This window comes from Boleophthalmus pectinirostris, unplaced genomic scaffold (genome assembly GCF_026225935.1).
Source record: "Boleophthalmus pectinirostris isolate CB_2022bp ecotype Guang Dong unplaced genomic scaffold, ASM2622593v1 HiC_scaffold_6, whole genome shotgun sequence".
NCBI classification, from domain to species: Eukaryota; Metazoa; Chordata; class Actinopteri; order Gobiiformes; family Gobiidae; genus Boleophthalmus; species Boleophthalmus pectinirostris.
In genome coordinates this window covers 22,290,045-22,309,276 of record NW_026571447.1, presented here as the reverse complement: position 1 = coordinate 22,309,276, position 19,232 = coordinate 22,290,045, and the positions used below count along the sequence as shown (strand labels likewise).

Sequence of the window (19,232 nt, the reverse complement as noted above, 5' to 3'; positions counted from 1 at the left end):
TTTAATTCAAAACAGCAGTTAAAATTTCAGGCTAATATATAATTTACTATGTTTATGCATCTCAAAATATTTCACAACAGCCTATTGTTTTAACAGAGGTGTCAGCCAGATCTAACACAATGGCTTCTTAATTCAGCTGTGAGAGAGATCCGACCACCTGCACTGTTACTGCATGCTGTTTTACATTAGAAGTGTTGGGCAACTGATAGTCACACTTTTGAACAAAGTGCAAAGCCTATAGGAGTCTTTCTAACCCACAACCGTTCAGCCATGTGGATACAGAGGCCAGTGATAAGCTTTACGCTGCAGCCTTTCTCACGTTGGATGCCGTTTATGCTCTAGTTGCCGTGCTGAAGGGTCGGTAGTTGCACGTAAAAAGCTGGACAACACAAGTCTAGATACGGAATGCTTCACTTCACTGGCACCAGAAAAAGAACTCTTATGAATTATTAGCGCCATAAATTTGCTCTTGCCAAGTTCCAGTTCTAGTTCATGCGCAGGTCAGCTGTGTGTTCTGTCTCTCTAGGTGTGTTGACACTGGCTCGGCTTACTCGGATTTTTCCCTAACTCCTTGAAGGGACATAGATTTTCTTTAATTTTCCCTGTGCTGCTTTAAACTGTAGCTTAATGTCTCCATTTGCTTTCTTTTGTGTTTGGCCTCAAAGGAAACACGCTGGGGTTATGTGTTATTCTTTTGCCTTTGAAAACCATTGCACAGTTTTATGTGCACAGAACAAAGGATTTAAACGACAGGCTGTGTATAGAAAATAAATGTTGTGACAGCTCCACATAACTAAATGAAAACCTCTGTACCAACTGTATGGATGTTGCAGAGTGAAATGCTAATATATATTAATTAATAGGATACAAATTAAACCAGGTAATTACCAAATATTAAAGGTGGGCACTGTAACTTCTGATGTGGAGTCTGCCAATTGCTTGCCTTCATCTTTTGTTTTGAAATTTCCACAGTATGGCATTAAACGTGCCTAACTTACATTTAATGTGTTTCTCTTGCAGCAAAATACCAAAAAACACAGATCTCAACTGTAACTGGAATTCGTTTGTCTCCATGGGAATAGATATGCTTAATGCCTTTGTATGAAACATCCCCAGCAAAGTTTGGGAGACAAAACACATACAGCCAACATACAGCCAACAAAAAGTAAGCAAACTGAACGTCTCCTTGTATTGAGAACTGGTCCATGTCAAATAGATGATTAGTGACAAGGCCAAAATTACCTTTACTAATCATAAAGCAGTATGGATCTGACTTTTGACTACACAATGAATGTATGACTTGCATTAGAAATACTGTATTAGTGTCAGTGATGAATACAAATGAGCACACACAGCCTGGTTATTCAATATGCTCCTCTGATTGTGTTTATTGTATTTTTCATTAGACTGATGTGCATTGAGAGAGAGGAATAGTACGTAGAGGACAGATCCAAGGTTATTGATGGAGGCTATTAGCCCCGAGCAGCAGGCTGTCAATAGGGACTGTGCGGCAAGCTCTTTAAACAATACACTAAACATGTAATTGCGACCAGAACATTACTAGCAGATTGAATTTAAAACCTCTTCGCGAATCCCTGGTGTGACCCTGCCGCACTGTCAGGAGTTTGCCCTGAAAAATTAGCCAATGATTTAGTGCCGACCTCAGTGACTTTTCAGCAGAGAAATGTGGGTTAGCATGCTAAAACGCAAGTCTGTATGTGTGAGGTGGAAGTAAGAGCTGAAGATGGAGGAGAAGCAAGAGACTAGGAGACTGAAAGATGCAAAAAATGTACACATGTAGTTACAGTACTGCTGAAAACTCATACATTTTCAGGTATGTACTTACCATTTTCAAGTTGTTGTAAAGTGATTATGTAAACAATTTAAAGGTGCACTACATAACTTTTTTGGTGGAGCTACTAAACCTACTTGTTTTTATGGAAGTATTTTTCCTTTGCTTGGAATATTTCATATATGGCACTGCATTTTTATATCTGTCATTTTATTTCATTATAGGTGTTTTATTTGCTCAAAAATACTTTGAAAAACATACATTCTTACTGTGGTGGGGTTACCTCTCTACAGTTTCGCTCTGTAAATTGACCTTGTGCTGCCACCTGCTTATCTTCATGGACATAAATACGTTTAATCACATACTGTTGAACATTCTAGGCAAATGTAACATCGTGTCCAAAGGTTAGGACACCTTTAAAGTTCTGTCCTTCTGCATGTCATTGATGAAAGAAGCATTTTGGTCAATAAGGACACTTCTCACTGGTATCACCCTAATATCAGATTGGCATCAGATCCAAACAGCCATCTGTCCAGGTTTTTCACAAACTATGGAGCAGTAATTGATTGGTACCCTTGCCTTCTCCTTGTACTGACTTTATTCCTGACTTTGCCCTCCTCATAACCTCATCCGGCCCCTGCTTTCTATTCAAGAGCTGCCTCTGTGCGTTTTGCTTCTCTAATTAGCTGCATTAGCATTTCACAGTCATTTAGTGCTTTGCCGGAAGGAGCTTTCGTTGACCTCGGAAAAAGAGGTCAGAGAGGGCTTAAGCCATGCAAACAGACAGTTGATTATTGGGAAGACTAAATCAGAATGCAAAGGTGGTCTGCTTAGAAATACAATAGAGCTTAAAAATACATGGCAAATTTGTTGTTGTAAGGGTATCATAAAAATGTAATGGCATTGTCTTTTCTTTCCAGGGTTTTAATTGCCCCCCCAGTTTTAACTAATTTGGAATCATAAAATGTTATTGTACTTCAAGTTTCGCTTTAGGGGTTTCTTTTGAGCCTGGCAGTAGGGCTCAAAATGTGTGTTGGAACTAAGGTAATTGATACATCTCCAATCATACCTTATTTTTCACTTGCATGTTTTTTTTTTTTTTTTTTTACAAAAATTCTGTAAACCCATACTAAAGCAAAACAGATGAGGGTAATACATGGTTTGATAACTTTATGAAAAACAGAAGATCAGAACAGGAAAGGCCAGAGGGTTGAGGAGGTAATTTGAACCTTTGAAAGAACAAGAAAGCAGGCGCAGGAATATGATACAAAGAGGAGGGAGTATTGAACCAAAAGAGGAGCAGAGCTAGAGGAAAGTGTCTCCGGGGATCGCATCACCAGCAGTGCTCCCGGTAGACAGCACCAATCTACAATTTCCCTCCAAACTCCCAACAGCCCATGCATTCAGGCTGGCAGCTCCGCAGATAGCCTCGGCTGACGAAAGTCTTACAGCGCCACGGCAACGCACCAGCTCAAACCCTTAGCATTGAGTAGCATCTGACGGCGCTATGCTAACGGCTGCATGAGTCACGTGGTAGAGGAGAGCAGACAGTGTAGTGTGTGTGCATGTGTGTGCACATGTGTGTGGATGTGTGTGCGTGCGTGTGTGTGTGGTCTGATCATTTGCATGCAGGTGCTCGTCTGCAGAAAAGTGCTGATGTGGATGTGTGAGCATCTGTGTGAGGTGCTGCAGTCAGGGTGATTGGAGCTAGAACATGAACGTTTATTATTATTATTATTATTATTATTATTATTATTAGTAGTTAGTAGTAGTAGTAGTAGTAGCAGTGGTAGTAGTAGTAGTAGTAGTAGTAGTAGTAGTACAGGAGCATAAATCAAAGAAGGATTTAAGAGATGCTTTGGACCAGACTATAGCTCTCGAAGCTAATTTCCATCAGCAGTCCCTGAGACAGCCAAAGCACAGCATACACCAAAAGCATAGAACAATGCAATCTATATCCACATAGTTATAAAATATACAATGACATTAAATATCTCTATCCCACTCCTGTTCTACTCCCTATGTGCCCGTAATCAGCTATAATTTAGTTGTTATTTATAAACTATTTTCCCTAGATTAGCTGGCACATTAATGTTGGCACTTGTGTTGTTAAAACATATTTTCTTAATTCAGCTCTAAACTTTTTAGATCTTTGCATAGTTTTAAATGTGTTGGTAGTTTGTTCCATCCTGAAAGAGAGTGCTGTATGGCCTAGAGCTGTTTTTCTTTTAGGTACGCTACACTGGCCATTGCATCTGTTCAGATGTTAATATGGCAAACTTTTTGAGTAGTGGAGGTGCCATATTGTTAATAATCATAAACAACAGCAAATGTGAAGTAATTAAGTTATGTTTTTGATTACGTGTCAAATTTCAGAAAGCATTTCATTGTAATCAAGAAATTTACAAGTAAAAAACAGTGTTTTGCTTGTAAATTATGTCAGTACCTATCAAGTGTTGGGCCTTGGTAAGCATTAATTGTTGTAGTAATAACATTTAGCTGTTTGTAAATATGCACAGATCTTACATAGATAATATTCAAGTAGCGCTTTTGTCGAAGCAGTTGTCATTTACTTACATTCTTAATGGAGTACTTCCAATACCCTTTCTTGCACATGAACAATCTAACAAAAATAGAACATCTGAATAAAGTCAACTCACCCATTCTGAATTGCAGAAGGATCATACGTCAGTGCCATGCCACTCTGGAGACACAAAATTAGGACATTGGTTAGAGTTGCTAGTGGAAAGTGCTACTCATTAAAAAGAGTGTGATATTTAGATATTAACACCTATTTAAAGTTTACTGGAAATATGGTAATGACAAACTGTAGTATCTCAGGACAATTGAAAAACACACACAAAAAATACAAATATATAAACAAAAACACACAATCTGGTCCCTGTCTGCAGCTGTCCCACTTCTTCAGAACAAAAGAGACAGATTTAGCAAGTCTGACAAACTCAAATTGGTGCATGTTTTCACAGACAACATCTGCACTGTCACTTGGAATATGATGTGTCCAAAAACACTTTAGTCAAAATAACTACACATCAAGTTGGAGCAGAGCTTGTTGATTTAGTCGCACTCGTAACAATGGCACACAGATGGAGAGTAAATACTTCATGACAGCTTGTGTTTCTAATATTACAAAAAATAGAATTAGCATAATACTCAACATTTTTACTGTTGACACATTTGGTTGTTACACCTTCAAATCAGAAAGTTACATGTTCAAACCCAACTGTTGCTTCTTCTTGTCAATAAAGACATGGCGACACTTTAAAATAAGGTTCCTCAGTAAAGAATTTATAAGGCGATAATAAGCACTATTCATTTGTTTATAATCACTTTTAAAGCAATAACTATAATTTGTAGATGCTTTATAATATTAACAAGCCATTAACAACAAAACACAAGCGCAAGCATTAATAAGCTGCTATTATAAACAAACGAAATGATTTATGGTTGTATTCAAACCCTTAATAAACATGCTTAATTTGTTTATAACAGAAGACTATTTGATAAGTACATTCAAAAGGCTTTATTACTATAAAGTTTATAAAGTATTCCAGTTCCCTAATCTGAAATATGGACTACTTTTGTAACAATGAATAATCATACAAAGATTTTAAATTTGGCCTCAACCAACAAGCCTGTTAATAAGTCACACAGTCAGTGTACTTTTTTAACAACATATATGAAATGCAAGGGAGGAATTAAACCCGGATCCAGAGCATCTGAAATCTGAAAGTCAAGTAGTAAAAAAGACCAGTGACTGAGTGACCTCTAATTTTGAATGAAGAAATATTGAATGATGACTCAGTTGCACCACCTTAAAAATCCATTTAAATGCGAAGCGTAACTACCATTACCTACACCTCTGTAGAGAAACTTGGCATAATAAATGTCAAGTCTATATAAGTAACCAGGAGGTTCTCTGCATCACCCCCATTCTCCCACCACACAGCCCTTCCCTGCGCCCCTCACAGAACAGCAAGTGTCAAAAACAAAACATGAGCTCATTAAATATTTGAATTATTACCTCAAATTTGAGATAGAAGGGTGCATATTAATACATATGGAAACTGATATTCCACCCCTTATTCGCCTTTCTTAGTCAAATCTAGAAAGATGAGAAGATGTCAGATTGTTCTGCATCACAAATAAGCTCTCTGTAATTTGTCCACAACAAATAGATGTTCTTTTAAGAACTTTTCAAAATAAAAAATTTAGAGAGCACTAGAGAGCCTGTTTTTAGGTTTGCATATCAGAATGTACAGCCCCCAAATATGCATGCATGTTTTACTGTATTCATTCCAATCAAAAGTTTACACATGCTTGAAAACAATGACTAGTGCTTATTAACACCTTTACGAAGGAACCTTAATTTAAAATGTAACCAAGACATCTTATTTGAGTTAACCTCTATAATAATATTACGTCTCTCTTGGCTCCAAAGGGATCACAAATCAACTACCTCCTGGCAAGCCCTAAACCAAATTGAAGCAAACAGTAGTGTCTACAAATCTTTATTATTCTCCATCTTCCCTTTATCCAGCCTGCCTCCACACGCAATAGTCATTTGTACTTGTTCCACACGGGCCTCTGCTTTCCAAATTGGCACATGAGTTGAAAGTGTGCCCTGATACTGAACTCCACTGCAGTGTTTATTTTTCCTCCACTAAATACTGTTTCAGACCTGATTACATTGTGTCAGAAAATATGAAAAGTGCCCCAAAACAGATGACCTCAGATGGTGAAAAATAATTGAGATTTAATAGAAGTTTTAGGAAGGGCATCTGGATTAAAATTAAATCAATATATTCATGCACTTAAGTTCTATAGTTGTTTGCCTGTGACTCCATATAGAGGATAAACAAGATTATAACTGTAACCTAGGTGACCAGGGGAGGGACGAGACACAATTCCCACAAGACAAGAAGAGATTTGACATAATTTATAACTAAATTGTGAGGTTCAGTTTCCAATTTTGGCCTCACAGTTTGGTAGTTTCATCTCATGGGAATTAAAACGCAGCAATACGCAAGACCATGTTTCAAACACAGTGTTTAGTTGATGCAAAAATTGGATAAAATCTTCTTTCTATTTGTTGTTGGGTTTTTTTCACTATGAGAGAAACCAGAGTAGAAACCCTTGTCTCTTGAGAATAGCACAAACAGAAAAGCTGGTAACGGTCAGTGGCTTATTTAGAAATTTCATAAAATCAGTTTCTAAACTCTATTATTTTGATTCAGAAGAGCACAATAAACAACACTAAATAAAATTCAGTGTGTCTCGTAAACACACACATGCAGCACTGTGGCGTCTTCCCGTTATTATTATGGAGCTCCCATTTCAGCTCGGTTCTGTTTCATTTCACTTCTCCACTCTGTGCTGGCTCGAGCTCCAGGAATTTAAATGTTGGGAAATTGTTTGAAAGTGCACTTGTCGTGTGGGTGGCAACATTATTATTCACTTTCCCTTGTTCTGTAAATTAAAGCTTTGGTATCGACACTAGCAACTTGTGAACTGTGTGCATTGTGCAACAGTCAATCTGCTTCCAATCTGCTTTCATTTCATCCGTACATGACAGACTGGAGGTGGGAGTTTCAACAAAAGGAAAAACAACTTGGCTTTGGGGTCTTGCAGAAACCTTATATTTTACATTTAACAACCTTGATATTTGCCAGCTTTTATACTGTCAGAGGCATCTCCGATTTGGCATGCACTGAGTTATTGGAAATGAATACTGATAATGACCCTGCAGGGAGCCCTGTCAGGCCTCAAACGCTTTGTTATAAAATGTAAAATGGGCCATGTGTCAGACAGAACATGCTTTTTAAATATATAAATGGATTTTTGGTGCCAGTTAAAATACAGTAATGTCCACAATGGTGTGGGCAGTACAGCAGAGCCAGCAGCAGGTTTTTAACTAGTCTACAATTATCCCACAATGCACTCAGGGAATATCCACATGACATTCAAGTATTTAGCCATCTCGTTTTGATTTGTTTAACCAGTTTAGATTTCTTACAGTGATACTAGCTAAATTATTCTCAATAAAATACTTTCAAGCTAAATATTCCATTGGGCATAAAAAATCTACTTTAAATTGTTATATTTTATTAGCTGAAAGCATTCAGAAATGTCATTCCAACTCTGTAGTATTAGTAATAGAACCAACATTTTTGACTAACTACTCAAGCAAAAAATGAATAAAGGTAATTTAAAGTCCTATGGATATATTTTTTTGTATTACACATTTTATCAAAGAAGTTGTTTGGTGTATTTCTGGATGTCATTGTTTAAAATAGGTATATCTGATAGATCTGGGTGTGTATGATTTATGCATAATCTTTAGTGTGATGATTAAATAAACAAGTGCATCTCACCTCTCCATCCCTTGTCCACGGTCGGCCATTCTGGGGATATTTGACCTGGGTCTGTCTCTTCTTCTGGCCTCCGTCAGCAAACTTACACAGCAGTGGCTCTGCAGGGGCTGCCCACAACACACAAGGACAAACACAGAGAGATTCATCATATTAATGACTGCAAAATGTGCCACTTCATGCATTAAGACTTGTGTTTTAAAAGATAAGATTTAAAAATGCTGTGTTGTGCATACATCAGATGAAACACAAGAGTTTTCCATTTATCTACAGTTCACTCTAGATATCTGAACATAAAAGTTATCTCAGCATCAGTAGAAGTCTCTACCGCCAGGAAAACAATGCCACAGGCAAGTCAACATAGAACTGTAGGTTGTGTTAAAAGGGGTAAAGTTAGTGCACTAAAAAGTCAGCTTGACCTGAGGCTGTAAATGTGATTTCTCCAAAGACAACAGCTTTTTGGGACTTGAGGATTAAGAAAACCTTGATTACAAATTGGATTAGCTGACCGTGACCTCCCACACAAAGTTTAACAAACCCAGGTTTAGACCTAAACAACTGCAACCTCATATGCCACGGGCTGCACAGAAAACAGGAAGTAGATGGATTGAGGCAGAAAAAGATTCTTGTTGCAAGTTGATTTATTGGATTTAATAGCATATCAGCACAATTTGTTCAAGAACAGGAGAGTGTGAATAATGTCCTTTATTTCTAGGAAACGGTTTAGCATCTGCCCAAGTCAACAAACAAAATCAGAAGTATTGTTATCAAAACATGAACCAGACCCAGAGATAAGATGTTGTTGGATGGATTATGTAGTCAGACCACGGCTGACAAAGAGATCTCTGGCACCAAAACACTGCAAAACTCACCGTTTTGAATGCATAAAAAGTTCTGTATCAAACATAATAAATAACACATATATTAAGATTGTAGGGCATAATGCCATTGCATTCCTAGCACTGGTACAAAATAGGTAAATAGGTAAATAAATGTGGGTGTAACGGGTTAAGCATTCACCCGCTAGAAGGGGTTGTTCCATTGCTTGTTTATTTTTAGTGGAATGCAAAATTTATGCAGTATTTGGACATAGCTAAGCCACTAGCCACCCCGTTCCAAATAGGAACTGAACATGGAGTCACTTCTGGCTCCATCGATTATTTCCAATTGATTTTACATTGAAATAGTCGTCCCTCTCTCTGTAACTAGTGCTGTCAGGCTCCTCATGTTCATATTAACCCACTCCACCTGATCCTGGTGTTTTATCTCACTATTTTGTTCATAAATAAATTCCTATTCCTAATATGGGGCTCCAAATGTGCCCCTATAACTGCCAGCACTGTGAGCTTCATTTGACTGAAGCCGAACACTATGGGTGACGTCACACTCCTTTAGTCCACTTATAACAATCTACAAGTTTTTCCCATTAATAGATAAGAAACTGTGAACTAGTGAACATTACATTGGCACTGAAAAATCGTACATACTTGGTCATTCTATTGTTACACATTTATAATAGTATGCTGTTCAAGAACTGCTTCAAGCTTAAATAAACCTAACATTGTAACATTTAAATTATGTATGAGTTATGTATCACAGTATGAGTTTACATTGTTCAAATAAAATTATTTGTGCCACATGCAAGTCAATTTGTGAAAAAATATATACAGTTCCTAGTAAAATAGATATATAATATATAGTTATAGATATAGAATTACATCATAAAAACATATTAATCATGTCCTATTTTCATTTACCACTATGAAAAAGCTTTAGTTAAGTTGGTTAATTAATGGTGGTGGCTGAGCAATTGGATGGAACTGTCTCACTGTATAAATCTTATGTGTCTCTATGTTAATTTAGTTAATTTAGACCTCACTGTTTTTGTTTTGGTCTGCTTTTTGTTTAATTATTGTGCTCATGAAAGCTGTAATAAATATGTGAACACAAAAAACTAAAGGTGAAGTGGAAGACCATCTTGGGGCCTGACTTATAATACCAGACTGTGAAACATTGTCAACAACAAGAGGTCTATTCAAGATGAGTTCTCTTCTTACACACTTGACCCTGCCATTGAGTAAGGCTCCTCATGTTATCAACCTCCTCTTACAAGTTCCTTTAATAGCTGTACTAAGCACATCATAAAAGAGCTGACTAATTACCTGTATCCAATTTAAGTGCAGCACGAAAACAGTCAAGAACCATGCGTGCGAGAAAAACAAGAGGAAAACATAAGCAATGTGTTTTTCAATGCGGGAAGTCATAACGTACAAATCAATCACAGCAAAAGAATAAATGAAGGAAAGAAAAGGAAGTAATAGCCAATAAAAGACACACAACAAGGTCTGATATCATCTTACGCGCTCAATAATTCAGTCTTCTAGATGTTAGTTAGTTAGTTATACATACTTGAAACGCACTGTACTGTAAAAATCTACTCCTACCCAAGGGACAGTGGGCATTTTGTGTCTTTATGTCTCATGATGTAACCGATGATTCAGGCTTTTTACAGTCAGTGAATCCCCTGACTGATGTGTCTAAATGGGTTTGTCAATGTATGCGGTCTATCAAAAAACATTTTGTTCCCTGAGTATTGATTAGGGCTACATTATGTGTGTATGATGTATTGGGAGACAGTGAGTGCAACGGAACAGTTCATTCAAGTTCAATGCAATGTTTGTTTTCTAAAGTAAAACTATGGAGTGCAGCTCAGACTTGTAACCAACTTGACTATGGCTTGGACACTCAGGAGTCTCTAGTTTAATTTTACACAAACAAGAATTATAACGTTTTTAAATCATACGTAATTTTTTTTTTGTCTTTTTACTTTTTCACAATTAATAACTCTTTCAAACTGACAACTGGTATATTCTTCAGTATTGTCATGTAAACCTAATTGACTGGTAAGTACGGTAAATAAAGGTTATTTATATAGCTCGTTTCACAGGTCACAGAGTGCTTGACGTGCAAAAGATAAAAACTGCATGAAATACATTTATAATAACATCAATCATAACAGCCCTACTATGATGCCACGAAGATTTTGTAATATAATAGTTCGCTCGAGGCAAGACTTGACCTGCTCTACTCCATGCACAAATCAATTTGAGCCATCTATAATTATATTACGTGTTAATACAGCATCACCTGAAGACTTATGTTTTATGGCTTTGAATTTATGCAGATAATTAAGACAAATCTCCATGGATATTTATCTTTTGTACACTGACGCTACATGCCTGGATTGCCTTGTGCTTAATCCTATTACTTTACTCTAATCTGACATGCTAGATTAACACAGGAGTTGCATTTGATGTTTTAGACACAACAAACAGAAGCACCGACCTTTTCAAATAAGCTTGTCATATCTAACAATGCAGTAAATTTAAATAAAATTCAAAGACCACAACACAAAACTAAATCTATTGCTGTTCCTGTAATATGAGTGACAAGAATATGCTCATTATTCTTGTCAAATTTCACCTTCAGAGGAAAAGGATATCTATCATGGCTGGTATAATTCCTCAATATTGCAAAATGAGCTGTGCATGTCAGGGTTTCAATGGGGCATGAGTGGTGAAAGCATAGCCACTGGCAATTAATTAAGCACCTTAATATGAGCTGTGTTAAAAAGGATATATTAGAAAAATTAGACATTGTATGAAGGCATTTTACCTACCAAGCCGTTTCATTAAGCCTTTTAATCTCTTCAACTCAGCCATTATTTGTGGCAATTTTCATAAAGACCGATCAGAAACAAAGCGTTGGGCTCAAAATATGCAAAGTACCTTTCAGTTACAGCCCACATTAACAAATTGGCACTATTATTACATTGTTATCATTATACATTATGCCTTGAGGTGAGGGATTTGAGATATCACGCATGTCAACGCTGCCTGGGTTCCTAATGGACTTGACAAGATTCTCATATTAATACAAATGCCCGAGTATTTCTATTGGCTTCTATACAGATCATACAGAGGTGCTGAGCTTGCCTACAGCAATGGCAACAGAGAAAGGATCTGCTTTGGAAAGAGCATTAGATTAATTATTCCGCTCCAACACAGAATTCTATTGGGTTCCACAAGAGGCTTTTAAAATGAGAAGGACGTTTTTAATTGTCAGTTTGACCTGCGATTCACTTCCTCTCGTGACAACCTCAAACAGACTGATAAATCATAGTAAAGCAATTTGCAGCTGTCCCATTGATCTTTATTCTTAATATACTTTATCTGAACCAACAATAGTTCGTAGTTGCGACAATGAATCAGCTATATTTAACCTTATCTTTTACAACAAATGTCCTTGCTATATTAATTTATCTCTTTGGTCTGACTTAAAGTGATAAAATTAGATTCAAGTGTGTTATTTATGCATATACGTGTACTATATAACACACTAAACACCTAATGATATCCATTTGTTGCTTGAAGCTTAAAAAAAACAAACAAGGGAAACTAATTTTAACATCCCGTTCTTAGTCATTCTATCTAAAAAACGCACAGTAAGGGTTAATACTACAGCTGACATTCACTAAGTATTCCTGGATCTAGAGCTGGAGATGGGTCCCTAGGCACTACTCAGTTCACCTACTGCTTTTGACAGCATGCCCCAGCGGCATTGGATGTCAAATAGAGGGAGTAAAATATCCCAGTGGGGACAATAAAAATTTGAATTCTATGACCATTTTGTCAGTTTTTGTCATGTCACAGTTGCCCAGTAAAAAGCAGGATAATCCTTGTTTATAAAAGCAGTATTTTACAGTGAGTAGAATCCTGCACAGTTACCATTTAATTTATTGTTAGAAATTGAGACATTTTGGTGCTTCAGCTTTACAAGTTGTGCCAACAATTGTAAGTGCAAACTGAATTGAACACGACAGCTAAGAAGTGATTGTTGGACAAAAGCTCTGTGAGGTTTCCTGTTTACAAGATCTATTTACACTCATCAAGTCAGACGGATACTGCTGATTTACTGCTTTAAATCCTGCATTAGATTGTCACTGCTCCAGGGATAGAATGGGAGCATATAGCAGGCTTTAGCTCCAACAAGAATACACCCTTGTAGATGCAACAGGGAAATGCAAATAGAACATGAAAGGTGCGATAACACTGAGAGATGCGGACAAAAAAAGACTGGTACCTTGTGTAAAGATGTGAAACGATCTGAATCGGATTTGTGAGTAAAGCAGAAGATTGTGGACACAGGTAGGCAGGCGTGAGGAGAGAGGCGTGGAGCACATTCTGTTAGCACTCATTGTAGCGGTGGGACACTGCAGACCACAGCGGGGACACATAGAAACTGTTAAAACACCAGCCGAGCAAACAAACATATCCATCTCTGCTCCAGAGAGACAGAGGCGGGAGGGATAGTGCATGTTGGGAATCTGCTGGAGAAATGCCATGTTTGCCATACCAGGTGAGCCACTAGACTGCAGCATGTTCGAGGCTGGTGAATAAGTGCGTTAACAGCCATACCACCTTGAAAATGCTCGATCTCACGTGATTTCGGAAGCTAAACAGGGTAGGCTAGGTTAGTTCTTGGATAAGAGACTGCTGGGAAAACCAGATACCATAGAGGGGCAGCAGTGGCACCAGTGCATTATATTTAGCCTAGTTTGAATGTGGTAAGTTAATGAGTTTGGAAGTGGTTGGAGAAGCCAATAACACAGATTGGCTGAACTACTTGTGTCAATCTACCCCAAGGCAGCTGTGGCTACAATAGTACCTTATACCACAGAGTGTGTAGTGAATGAAAAATGCACTGTAAAGCGCTTTGGGTGTCTTGAAATCTGAATGCATGAATTATAATTATTAGTAACAGAGAAAAGTAGATGATAAATAACAGAGGAGACTCCAGAAAGTTCACTAACAGATTAAAAATGTATTCATTATTTCTACACAATCACTGCAATGACTAATGTGATAATTTGTCCTTCTAAGAAAGGGCTGGGTGTTACAAAAAGTGAAATCTAAGCTGCATGGTGACACTATACAAAGTGCAATGGTTACGTCACAGTGTGCGCACTAAGCCTCTGTTGCTCTTTAGCCATACATTATAGAAAGGTCAGGAGTGCGGTGGAGACTAGGAATTGGATACACTCCCTGGATCACTGTGGTAATGGGTTACCAAAATATAAAATGTCTCAAGAGAAAATAATTCAGTAAAACTAAACTAAAATTATTTATTATCATACTCCATATTTTTAATCCTTCATGCATATCATTAGATTTTATCAGTTCAGAGCGAGATCAAGAGATTGATGTGACACTGGTCTCACAACTAATCTGGATGCTTTATTTTTATGCTTGTGATGTCTAAAACAATCTGGTAGAAGAAAAAGTGACAATAAGAATAAAATCCATCTAAAATACAGCATCAGAACTGTTTTCTCCCAAGTGTAAATTTCCATCAGTTTTGTCTGTTTGTTTACCTCGATACGTGCTGAGTAAACGTGAATGCAAAAATAACAGCCCTTGACAAAATGTGACACACAGATAGTGATTCCATGGAAAATGAGCTCTTTACGAGTGGATAGGGAGGGCTTCCTACTGGCACCGACTCCGCGCTTCACAGCAGGAAGCCAGGACGAAATCGAACAACAAGCAACTGAGCGTCAGAATTACAGTCTATAGTCAAAGACACAGCAAGCTTTTTATTTACAACTGACTGGGCGGGATGTACAAGACAGCTCCCACTGTACAGGAACTACTGACTAATGCAAAGTAGTCAATCTTAAGACAATCTGTTGGTAACATTACAGGATTCTGAAGCCGTATGAGTAAAATATATCCAGGAGGACACAGAATTCTTTCCACATTCCTACACCATATCCCTTGCTGTCAGCACCAAAGTATTCCTCTATGTATCATAAACTGTATCTCCTTCATTTGCCCATTCGTTTTCTGATATTGATCGATCACAAGTTTTGATTCAAGTGAACATAAAACTACAGACTTTAATCATCGCTGTCACATTTCTTCATCCTAAACTCAGCTCCAAATCACATGATTTTACTGCTAAACCCAATCTATAATTATATATCATATCATTGACAATGAGAAATAATTGAATTAGGGATGCACTGATCTAGCTTTTCATTTCCAATACCGATATCGATACTTTGACTATTAACTGCCAATACCCAATATGAACCAGTACCAGTGTAGGGATGGATAACAGCACACAAGAGATCCAATTGTGTCATACAATGTTTACTTATAATTCAAATAACTGCTGAACAGCTTTGTATTAACAAAAGTTAAAACACTATGAAATGTTCTAGGCTAAGACCAGTCTGTAAATTGTCTAATCACATCCTGGTAAAGGCCCAACCAGTTTCATGTTTCAGTTTCTATACCAGTATCGCTACATCCATTGAATATATTTGTAATGACAATTGTCTTAATTAAATAATTTGAAACTACACTATCAAAAAAATACGTAGCAATTTTTGGTGTATTTTCTAAATTCATTTTTCTAAATATATAAATACTGTATTACAGGGATAGCCCTACAAAACACAACAAAAACTGGACAAGTAATTCTCTTTCTGCACTTTAACACCAACATCCTTAATATTTTAAACTGATCAGCACTTTTACCACTCAATATTAAAAACGGTCCAAGTCAATGCCCCATCGTAGTAACCTATTTCTATGAAAGGAACCACGGCGAGAGGCAGAAGTCACCGCACTGTCGATCAATGGGCTTCCTCTTAACGAGAGCTGATGGAAGGCCCGGTCATGTGATCAATGCACACATTAATCTCACAGCCAGAGGGTGAAATATTACTGTTTCCTGCCAATACATCAGAGCGGATGGACAGACCAATCAGGGAAACCTGCACAGTACCAGCACACCACCGAGAGATAACATTTTTACAGCCATTTACAGCCTATTTCTTAAATTTTTTGAGGCCAACTCTTGTTCTAAGTTGTAACATGTGATAGCAACAGCAGGACAGGCATTGACACAGAAAGACAGAGGATAAATCAGCTGGACCTTTTCACAGAACGTTCAGTCACAGTGGAACCCAAACAACACACCACATATCTGTATCACTAAAAAGCCATCCACTCAGACACATGTTATTTATTTTTGATTAATTCAATTTCAATTTCAAAGACATTTTTTTACTGTTAGTATATATAGCATACAGAGAGTCACTGTTTGAATATAACAGAGTGACATTAACTGTGAGATGTATGTATTCACTTTTTTTGCTAATATCTCCTAAGATAATCCATATACTGCGATATTATCAAATAAAACATAAAACCAAAGGTTGTATTATGTTGCTTAAAGTTCTTATTTTTAAAGTTGTCAGTTTCACTCTGCTGCCTAAATGTGTGTATGCGTATGAGACAATCCACAGTGCTGTATCTTCCAAATTATACTGCGGGGACACTGGGCCTGCTCTGTCTGTCCTTGATTTTCTATTTTCCCTCTCTCGCTCCATTCCTTTTCTCTAAGTCTCTATCTGATAGCTCTGTATCTCCATTGCTGCTTTACCATTCTGTCACTTTGAGTCTGCTAGTCCCCTGCTCAGCTCTCTCTCTTCTCTCCAGCCCTGTCCTTGTTTTGTTCAGTCATTTTTTGCGACCACACCAGGCACTGTCTCTCTCCCATAGACACACAACTTGCCTTGTGTGTTTGCTTGTACCATTTTTTTGGGGGTAGCGCAATTCTCAATATCTGGAGTCACATTTGACAAAACAATCTACATGCCATATAATATATTTTAATTGTAACAATTGTTACTTCTAAATGGCAATAAAAAAAATACACTTTCACTGCATATTATAAAAGGCAAATCAAGTTACTCCTACACAGAAAATCCACAATCTCCTCAACAGTTGACAATAAAGTATATTTTAACATTTTAACATCAATTCTTTATTTAACCAGGAAAATCTCACTGACATTTGGAATATAATTTTAAGGGGAGTCCTTGCTCCAGAGGGGAGCCTGTACATGTTTTTAACAGTAGAAGAAACCCATGCCAGCACAGAGAGAACATGCAAACTCCACAGACAGGCCCCACTCTGCCCAGGCATTGAACTTCTTGCTTTGAGACGAGAGCACTAACCGCTGTGCCACAGTACTGCCCTGCAGGATTACTAAAATAATAAATTCATATGGCCCTACTATCTGTTCCTTTTCTGCAGAAAAAAAAACCTAACTTGACTTTTGGCGGGACATTGTGTAGCAGATTGTTTGCTATGGGGAAACGTCTGTCTGTGTCGCGTACATGTGTGTTTTTGTCAGTCTGCGTCTTGTTTGGTTAAGGAATTAATCACTCGGATCTTCCCTCTAAATCAACACAAGGTTGTCTAAGACGGGGCAGGAGACGGAAGAGCAATATTGATGGAGCGGATGAGATATTAGTCACACTATTTTCAGTATGCAGCAGAGACACACGTAATGGGGCTCTATCTGATAAACATGCTTTATTTAAATGTTCTGATACAAGGCAATACAAGGCACAGTATCTCATATATTTTCTAACACCACTGAATACTTACTGTAATTTCTCTGTGACCTAAAGATCCTGTGGTCAGACCATATACTAGCCTCGAATGCATAGCATATTTAATTTCAATGGCATAACAATATTGGCCCGAGGTAATATTCATGAAACCACAATGTAATAGAGAAAAGGGGCTTGTCGGTCCACTCTGCAGGCAGTACATGAAGCAAACCATATGTTCTCAGCACCAGAAACCACAAGCAACCAGGCAACATCACATCCTATTACTGTTACATCAAAGAGGGCATATACTCCACCTACTACATTAGCCTGGCACTGCAGGTCTGAATGTATTATAGTCAGTAAAAGCATTAGTTACATTCACAGCCTAACAATTAGGCCAGTCACACTAAATATATTTGAAGTGTGATATATTGCTGCAGATAATTTCACAATAAACGATAAAATGGAAACTACTCAACTACCACTGACATAATTACCCATAAGTAACATTATCCAAGGAAACACTTTTTAAATGTACAATATAGTTAAAAAATGAGCTGCAACTAATTAATAGCAGCCATGATTCAACCCTCTACTACTCCAATCTTGGCACACTACAAAAAACTACATCACAAGGAAGACAAGCAGGTTACAGCTCTATACTAAATTACAAGTCAGATCTCTGTTCACACCCCTATGCACAGTTTATTTTTGTAGTTTTGAGCAATAGAAACACCCTTAATGAATAAATGCCAGATGTGTATGCTTAAAGTCATATCATGGAACATTCCAGGCAAAGTAATAACATCTCCAGGGACCAGAAAAGTTGCACAGTGCACCTTTATGTGACTAGCAACCAAACTTTGCTACACTATGACAAAAAACTGAATTTTAACAGTTTTCTTTCTATCTATCCCATCTGTATTAAACATTATTGGCCTATAGAATGTTGTGACGCCATCTGAAATCCAACAATAGTGAACTCTACACCAACACGTTGCAACAATCTGATCTAATTACTGTAGTATAGCACTTAGCAATGAAAAGAGCCAAAACTTTACTTTTACAGGATCTTACACATCTATCTATAAAACTCAGTACAGCCAACTCCGAGTGCTGTTTCTCAGATCAACACCCACCTGTCATGCCTGGAGGAGTTTTCAGGAATTTCCCATTGAAATTCTGAATCACCACATCGCACTTCTCCGTCGACTCCATCCTATCGCAGAGAAAGAGGAAGTGAGATATATATGAATAAGTGCCTGTATGTGCTGATATGCTAAATTTGTATATCTCATCCCTTGCCATCCTGTTTACACATTGAGCAAATCTGTGTACGTGTAAGGAAATAAATGTCTTAGGTAGTGTGTTGTGTTTTTTTTTTCTATGGTGTTTCCGTTTTGCTTTGTCCTTATTTAAAAGCCTCATTCAGTCCGAAGTGTTGCGTGTCATGTCCTCTTTGTCTGCCCCCTATTCAGCTCTGCTCGCCCAATCACAGCTCAATGACTAATTGCCTGCTTGGCGCGGGAGAAGCCGGCGAATGCGTGTGTTGGAGAGACAAATGGTGACAGGA

General features: G+C 37.6%; 1 protein-coding gene across 2 annotated transcripts in view; it reads right to left on the bottom strand.

Annotated features, from left to right (window-relative positions):
• The window catches only part of LOC110171576 (RNA-binding motif, single-stranded-interacting protein 3), a 113,659-nt gene that overhangs the window by 14,782 nt on the left and 79,645 nt on the right, over positions 1-19,232 (bottom strand). For both annotated transcript variants that reach the window (XM_055164154.1, XM_055164153.1), the window contains 3 exons: positions 18,799-18,878; positions 8,188-8,294; positions 4,453-4,496 (listed from right to left, as the gene is read on the bottom strand). In XM_055164154.1, coding sequence (XP_055020129.1) covers positions 4,453-4,496; positions 8,188-8,294; positions 18,799-18,878 — 231 coding nt within the window. The remainder of the gene's footprint in view (positions 1-4,452; positions 4,497-8,187; positions 8,295-18,798; positions 18,879-19,232) is intronic.